We start from the raw sequence: 9,180 nt of genomic DNA on the forward strand, positions 1-9,180 counted from the left end.
CTTGGAGATGGTGCCCCTGGGCCCAATTGCCCATATGGTTAATCCGCCTATGGTTGTGTGTTTGTTCTCACAGCAAGGAAAAAGGTGTATTAACTTTTAAAAGCTAGAAAATGCTTCCCATATTCTTCATATCCAATACTTGAGTTTTCAATGGTTTTGATCACTCGGTAGAAGATAATCAGATTAGATATAGATCTGTCTTGCTACTGTGTGCATGAAACCATCAAAATTCAAAAAAGATCTTAAATGTATTTTTTGTACTATAATATCAATTTTGGATTTATTTTATTTTGAATTTGCTAATGCAGTTCATGTAATGCCAATAAATTGCCATGTTTGATTTTAGAGACATTTTGTTTTAAGTTAACATTACATTTTTATTTTTTTATTTTTTAGCTCATTAACAAAACAGCTGTTTATAACCTAAATATGATTTGAGATTACAATTGTACAACCTAATTATACTGAATATTACTTTTTGAAATTGTGGCTTTTTTAGAGCGTCTTATTATCATATTGTTGCTACAATGATGCATTAGCGTGTTGATGTTTGATTTTAAAATGAGTGCTGTTCAATTCTGTATGCTATACTGGAAAGCCCAGCACTTCAGCAGTAATTAATGTCTGGGGCATGTGTCAATGGCAGTGCTTTACATATATACCATTATTATTTTTTTATTGTGAGCATTCCATATATTGGTTACATAATGTAACTAAAGAATCTTATTCAAATGACAACATTGTGATAAAATATGGCCATATGAAGCTAGTTGTCTTTTACTTTTGTTCAAAGAACACATGAGGCGCTCACCTCCATTGTAACTTGTCTAACTAACCTCTCTTTATTCATCAAATCCCCACTTTTTAAAAAACGCTTCCTTGCTTTGATAATGTCTTTTTGGAGCTTTAAAGAATAACTTCCTTTTTACATCACTTGTTCTGTTCAATTTATTTAACCCTTTAAAGCCTGACGAGTATTGATCATGGCCTAAGAAATTTGCGTATCAAATATAATACAGTAGGATTTATGGAGTTAAAGAAAAACGTGGTAACCAGGATTGTCTCTGCTTGCAGGGGGACTCCCAGGTAAATATCCTTCTGACCACTCTGGAGATCCACAATGAAGTGGCCGGGAACGAGATCACCACCAGCGTCAGCGAGGCTCGCAACTCCACTTCAATGGTGTTCGATAACTCAGGGATCCAGTATCGTAAACAGAGCGCCGCACGGCCTGAGGGCCGCCACAGTATGGACAGGAACGCACAGTCCAAGAAACCGCAGCTACGCAGACGCTCCTCCCAGCTCAAAATCAAAATCCCTGACCTCACAGACGTGAACGCCATCGATCGATGGTCACGGATAATATTTCCCTCAGCTTTCTCTCTTTTCAACTTGATCTACTGGCTGTATTACGTGAATTAGGCCTGAGACGTCAATGGGACGTCAATTTTTTGCCCCTTCACAATTTTTTCATGTTGCCAAGTGGAAAATAGAGACTTTTTTTTTGCTCTGACGTACTTTTAAGGGACGTACTTATGCGCCATATATATATCGAGGTTTTCTACAATTGAACCTTTGCGATGTTGTGAAGGGTTCAGAAGGAATGCTACCTGCATCAAAACCCATTCTCATACAGTACATATGTACTCAAACATTCCCATTCACACATGCACAAAATCAGTTTTCTAAAGACTATCTCTGTACATACATGTTGCAGTTTTTGAAGCCACAGGACTTCCGCATGATGCACTCAGAACTGTTTTTAATTTGTACATGTTGCTGTGTTATTCTGATTGAAAGATGCTAATTGCAAATGCCAATAAATCTTTATGATTGGAGCGCAGGAGATTAATATTGAAAGAAGATTATATATTTGTGGAAATGCAAATAACAAGGGTTGAAGGTCAAATCATGTCTTCAGTTTCAAAGCTTGCTACATAAGCATCAGCTGCACTAAACGTTGCTGTTATGATCTTATTTAGACAAAGTTTGTGTATATAATCATGTTATGATATGCTTTTGGAACATGATTTTCATCCGCCTTGGGTTGATATGATTATATGTCACTTTTTGCAATCATGTAAAGTGCTTTGGTACATGTAAGATAAGATAATAATTGTACACTTATCTCATTCCAAGGATATCAAAATGAAGAAAAAGAACAAAGAAAAACATTGAAAATGTGATATTTAAATCAGGGCCTTTCCACGACGCCATCATGAACATCAAGCATAAGTAGACGAGCAATCCTGGCATTATGTTTTGCTTTTTGTTAGTAGATGTGTAGCATTACTGTATGATTTTCAAGTGAGAGGTTTGGGTGTTTTATTCCCCTTCATTTTTTTAAAGAATGCCTGAGTCATTTCAGATATCATTGTGGGCCTTATGTAAACATCGTATGGCCCATTTAGAACACATCACTTCACTTCCTTCTCTTTCGGTGAGGGATATTTCCGTTGAAGGTAAATGGAAAAGCTCGTAATGCATTTGAGGGAATTATACGTTGGCATCAATACACAACTTGTCTCAGGTTCTCGTCCAACATGAAATTGACCTATATTGACATATTTGTTGTGATTAATTTGTATTATATCCTTGTGTACAGCAACAATGATTACATAGATTTAGACAGCATGATATTGTTTGCATTTAGAGATTCTACACTGATATATGATTTATTTATTTTATTTTTGGAAGATTTCTTTACCACCGGTCAAATGCACTTACTCTTTTTCAGGGGCTGAAAACTGCTGTCTGGTTGAGAGTAATGTTGTATACTCATCCTTGCAAATCATCTAATTATATTTATAAATCTCTTTAAAATATCCCGTGTGTTGTTAACATGTCATTTTAACAGGTTGCTTTGCAGTTGCATTGTCAGTAGATGCTCATTAATTCTTTGATTACTTTCTTCCCTCTTCTATTGTATGTTGTAAATATATAACCCACAATCCACACATGTGACCCATTTCTTTCTTTCTTTTTTCTAATATTCACTTCTGAGGTTTTATTCTGTACCGTCAACCCCACAAATGACCAGATCTCTATTTATGAAATGTGTTTAAATGATTAGATAAATGAGGGCTGAATGTCCTGAGGACAATATGAGAAAATGGAATAAACTTTACTCTTTCAAGTAATTGGTTTTGCCTTATTTCAAATTCTGATGAGGTGTTTTTAATATATTTTAATTGTTGTCATTATCAACATCATTACGCATACAAATGTGCATAAATCCTTCCTATCATTTTAAGTAGGACACGTATTTATGAGTCCAAGTACTGGGAAGAGGAATGCTTTAAAAATTAATGAAATAAAAAAATAAACTATAACTGACGAGCTATGGACATTGGAATGACTTTCCCAAGGTAAACGTAAAATCTTATGAAATGATGTATAAACAATGGTTTTACAAAAATGAGCCAGGAGCCCCCCCGCGATTTGTCCCCAGGGCGACCCCCCCTCCATAAGGGGCCCCCCATAATGTAAACATGCCCCTGCTTATAGATTTCAATAAGCTGTGCTGTAGCTTTCCTTTATGTATTTCCGCATTATGAACTAAGCGATCTTCCACTCCCCGTTAAAAGCATCAAAACGACATTTATGTTTTGTTAATAATAATGTTATTAATGCTAATTATGAATCTAATTATTATCGTTGTTTTATTTTGCTTATAATCGCGTTTCTCGACAGTTCGTGATTTCAAATGACAGAGAGTGTTACATACATTTTCTGTCATCCTGATGAGCCCAGCCTGTGAGAAGGTAATTTATTTATTTATTTATTTTATTTTATTTTAAACAGCTTTATCAAGTGTTAAGAGAGGGCAGATTGGACAAGCTTGCATCAGGTTTGCAAATCCTGAGCACAACAATCCATCATGCATCCAATTTAATAGTAATTCAAAGGCAGTATGAGGAGAATAATAACTCTGAATACAAACTCCAGTTTATTGGGTTTGAGCAGTGTTGGGAATAAATACAGTATCTGACACTATAATAACAGAAACTGGGGGGAAATTAAGAAAATCTGAAAGGAAGCCAGTTTTGAGAACATATCCTAATGCCAATATAACCATCAAACTCCAACCTGCATTTCTGAAGAAAACAGACGAGCCCTCCCCCATCTGCAGTGTTTCTGTCTAAAGCAAGCTGAGACGAACATAAAGGGTTAGACATCATAAACATGACCAATGTTACTGGCACATGTGACTGCTATCATTTAATAGATGTATTAATCAGTGGCCATGTTGAAACAGCAGTGCTGCTCGGATCATATCTTGCCAGTATAGCTGAACAAGTTCTTAACAAGTGATTCATCAGTTCACCATCAGTCATCTGAAGGACGCTGTGTGTGTGATGGGGAAAGCAGGTTGATACTTATGTTTCATAATTGTTTTTCTGTTTTAATTTTGCTGACTGGGAGACTCCTATTTGACCTCTACAGACCTCTTTTAGCTACACGTTGCCATAAAATCTCACATCACATATCAAAGTGCTAATTGTCAGCCATATTTTATAACACACACTGCTAATTGGCAATCAGCATAATATGACTCATATGTGTGCAAAAGCCTCAAATGCAAGTGAGTTCAAAGTTAGACTTACTTTAGGTTATATTGTTTTATCCCCTTTATACATGTAGCCTACACTGAAAAATAAAGGTTCTTTATGGCATCTGTGGTTCCATGAATAACCTCAACATAGCACCTATAACCTTTAACAAGCTTTCTATAGATTGTTAAAATGTTCTTAACACTAAGTGTCCATTCAAATAAAGATAGATAACTATATTAGCATACACACCAACAATGTTTATAAGCTTGCTTAATGTCCTGCCACTTTAAATGCTTAGCTAAATGCTAAAGCAGGATGGATTCTGATTGGCAGTCATTGTTTTTATTTTTCATCAAAGACTTTAGAAACTTAAAGACACTGCACTCATATTACTTATGAACAGTGTTGGGAAGGTTACTCTGGAAATGCATTAGGTTACAGATTACAAGTTACTCTATTTAAAATGTATTAAGTAGTGTAACTATTTCAGTTGATGTAACTGATTAAATTTGATTCATTTTTGATTACTCTCCTAAATTTCTAATGCATGTTTTCAACTATTAAACATTTTGAAACATTAAAAAGCAGGCAGTGTTAACCTTAAAGGCCTCAGATTACTGTCAGACTTTCAAAATCCTTCATCACTTGAATTCAAATTTAAAAATTGTCATTTTAAATCACAGCCACCACAAAATTAGACTTTCACACCTTTTTACTTTGAGTTCGTTCTGAGGTTAAATACAGGTTAAAATCATAGAAAAATACAGTTTAATAGCTATGATACTGTTTTTGAAACCATGACAGTAAACACTGGCATCTAACAATGCTTTGAAAAAAAAAAAAAAAAGTTAATCTTAAAAAAAAGCATACACCCAAAAATATATACATATAAACCCATATAAACCCAAAAAGGATATAAAACAGTTATTAAATAAGCATGTGTCCTATTCTGTGTTCTAAATAAAAAAAAATAAAAAAATCAATCAAATCTGTATATGTGTGAAAATATTCAGATGTAACCCCCTTTTGTAATCATACATGAAACATACATAGAAACTGTAATTTAATTTTAAAAAAATTCTCAGTAACTGTAATTTATTACAGTTATTACAGTTATTTTGTAATTAAAGGGATAGTTCACCCAAAAATTTAAATTCTGTCATTAATTACTCACCCTCGCGTTTTTGATAGAATCTGAGAGCTATCTGACCCTCCATAGACAGCAAGGATATTACTACGATCAACACACCGAAACGTAGCAAGGACATCGGTAAAATAGTCCATGTGACCAAAGACTATAGCATACCCTTAAACGGACTTTGATGTGACATTAAGGGTTCAACTGTAATTTTATAAGTATTTGTAAGAATATTTTTTGTGTGCAAAGAAAACAATAATAACATAATTTATTCAACAATTCTTCTCCCCCTGAGTTGCCATCAACGCTGATTACGTTGATTACATTCTGAATTACGTAATTCTGTTACATGTAACTAGTAAGTAGTTACAGTGTTGGAGAATTCAGTGCTTCCCCATTTAAAGAGACAAAAGCTGTACTTGCATGAATAAAGTAGCTGACCGAGAGGCGTTTCAAAGATGGTTGCCAGGTGACTTGATTTCATTCATCTGAAGAAAAAGAAAATAATTCTGAAAGTGTTTCTAAAACATATTGTTCCTTTGTGTCATTATTTTTCCAGTTGAGGTGTGGACTGTGCTGTTATTTTAGGTGTGCACCTGGTTTGTTTGAAAACCCAAAATAGTTCTTCTGGCAACATTGCGAAAACCGCCTTTTGATTTCTTTTAAGACTTTATATATTTCAATTTAATTTGTTACATAACTTGAGGTTAAACTGTCTTGTTTTGTTGCTCATTTCTATAATGTTGTGGGTTTGTCCACTTTCATTTGCTTGTTTTTAGCATGATCATTCACCACCGCAATAAATATCCAGCTTCCCAGCTTCTGCTCTGAAATGCTGTGAAGACAGATTTGGATGAAATACTCACTGCATAACAAAGACAGGTCAGTCTACATCATCCATTCCTCAAATTACAGCAAATGTGTAATTATGCAAATTATATGAACCAATGTAAACAAAACAAAAATCACTAGCTACACTGAACACACACGCACATGCACACTACACATACAGACACTTTGGCATTGTGTGGATATGAAAGGGCACGCTGACATGTATGCACGTGATTTATTACCCTCAACTCATTTGAAAAGAGATGATAACTTCATTTTAGCAGGCATTACTAATTAAAGTAGAAAATGCACTTGTAAGCAGAACAAGTTCTCCTGTAATGAATCCCATGAGTTGGTTCCTAATAGATTTTTAATCTGATCTTTCCCCTGCCACCTAACTAATGGGGATATAAAACAGGATCTTTAAGGCGTATCATTTTATCTTTATCAAAAAATAACATGGATCAGCATTGGGCAGCAGATACTGGCTCACTGATTCATTTTTTTCCTGTAATGATCATCTTTTTGAAATCGTTCTTGTGATAAATGGCAAAAAAACTGCAATGCATTTAGGCTTTGAGACATGAGACTTGAGAAGAGGTATGATCATTATTAAAATGAAACCCCCTGAACCTGAAGCTATAAAATCCAGCTGTGAACTGCTCAATCTGTCTCATGTTTTATCGGTCACAGTAGACTGACGTCTAGTTGTTAAGGTACCATCACTGCAGGTCCTCATGTAGCTGTGACTCAGAAATGAGAAGATCTATCAACCACAAATAATAATTATATTTCATTCTGTCCCTCACACAATTTTATCATATTCACTACCTGTCAAAAGTTTGGAATAATGAAGTTTTTAATGTTTCTGAAAGTCTCTTGCCAAGGTTGTATTTATTAAATAAACATACGGTAAAAACAGTATGTGAAATAATATAAAATAACTGTTTCTGCTGCTTAATTTTGTTGTGGAAACCATGATGATTTTTTAAGGATTCTTTGATGAAAGTTCAAAAGATCAACACTTATTTGAAATCGAAATATTTTGTAAGATTATAAATGCCTTTTCTGTCACATTTTGATCAATTTAATGCATCCTTGCTGAATAAAACTTTACTGATATTTATTTTTTATTTTTGGACGAAGTATTCCATGTCAACATTGAAAGTGACCAAAAAGGGTAATAAAAAGATGGGGAATCCCCTAAAATATTACATTTTCTTCACTCCTTAAAATGAACTAGCTTTATGGCATTTACTTTGCTGAAGCAGACTATATTAAAAAATAAATAAATAAAACTCCGGGCTGCTTTAATTCTAATTAAAGGTCATGAACTACAGAAAAATAGGTGAGAAAATTCAGGGGATCTTTGTGTGTGTGTGTGTGTGTGTGTGTGTGTGTGTGTGTGTGCGTGTGTGTGTGTGTGTGTGCACCTGGTATTCATCACGTCCTGGGGACCAAATGTCCCCACAAGGATAGTAATACCAGTAAATCTTAATCTTGTGGGGACATTTTTTGGTCCCCATGAGGAAACAAGCTTATAAATCATACAGCATAAAGTTTTTTGAAAATCTAAAAATGCAGCATGTTTCCTGTGAGGGCTAAGTTTAGGTGTAGGGTTGGTGTAGGGCAATAGCACATACAGATTGTACAGTATAAAAACCATTACGCCTATGGGATGTCCCCATAAAACATGGAAACCCAACATGTGTGTGTGTGTGTGTGTGTGTGTGTGTGTGTGTGTGTGTGTGTGTGTGGATTAGATTGTCAAAAGAGGTCATTTGTATTATTCTTTCACTGCCCAGGAGACATTGTAGACTTTATGGTCATAGTTCAAGCACCAGTTTTCTCTCAGATGTGTCCCCTAAAATAGAAAATGGAATCGAATTTTGACATAGAGCAATAACACAGAGCTCTAAAATGAATATGGGTGAATTTGGCAGAGCTCCCAAAATTTGAGCTTTGTTTGATAAAAGATTTTTGAGTTCAAAATGAAAGACTTCGGGATCTTAGCAAATCTGAACACAGTTGTGATATGATCTTGTGAAAATTCTTGTGGAGGTTACATAACTTTTACACACTTTTACAGAAAAATCGGAGAAGCAGGAGTCATAAGCGAAAGTCTCCAATGTCCTGCGTTTAATTGCATTGCTGTCTGGAAGAAACAATATATTATAAAAAATATAATTTAGTCATTGCTTTCCTACTGGTATGTGGACAAAAATGACCCAAGTTAGAACTCAATACAAAACAAAGTTTAAGAAATGTTCAGCATACAAATAATCATAATTAGATCATTACTGTGAAAGCTTATATGTAGCTCAGTTGCCTTTTAATGCAATACAGCTGCATATTCAGAATTGCATAGTATTGCAGCATACAGTATAACTGTGTATACAGCAGTTCTATATTCTCTGTTACAGGATATTGCCTTTAAAGCAAGCTGACTCTGTCTAATCTGTCAAAGGGGACATTTCATGTCGTTCAGTCAAGAAATGGAGTGCAACATAAAAATTAAATTTTAGGTTTGTGAATAAGAGCAAATCCTTCCAACCGCTTAATAGGTTTCATGCTTGAACAGGAATCTTATTATAGTCTGATACTCAGAGTTTCGGTTCCCTCCCTGCACACTTTTTTCCTGTTTACTTGATATAT

At 34.7% G+C, this 9,180-nt stretch overlaps 1 protein-coding gene across 1 annotated transcript in view; it reads left to right on the top strand.

Annotated features, from left to right (window-relative positions):
• The window catches only part of LOC306879621 (gamma-aminobutyric acid receptor subunit beta-3-like), a 70,621-nt gene extending 67,483 nt beyond the window's left edge, over window positions 1-3,138 (top strand). Inside the window, exon 11 of the mRNA XM_079432718.1 lies at window positions 1,075-3,138. Within this exon, the coding sequence (XP_079288844.1) occupies window positions 1,075-1,422 (348 nt within the window). The 3' untranslated portion in view covers window positions 1,423-3,138. The remainder of the gene's footprint in view (window positions 1-1,074) is intronic.
• Window positions 3,139-9,180: the final 6,042 nt, after the last annotated feature.

The sequence above is a fragment of the Barbus barbus genome, assembly GCF_936440315.1.
Source record: "Barbus barbus genome assembly, chromosome: 13".
NCBI lineage: Eukaryota > Metazoa > Chordata > Actinopteri > Cypriniformes > Cyprinidae > Barbus > Barbus barbus.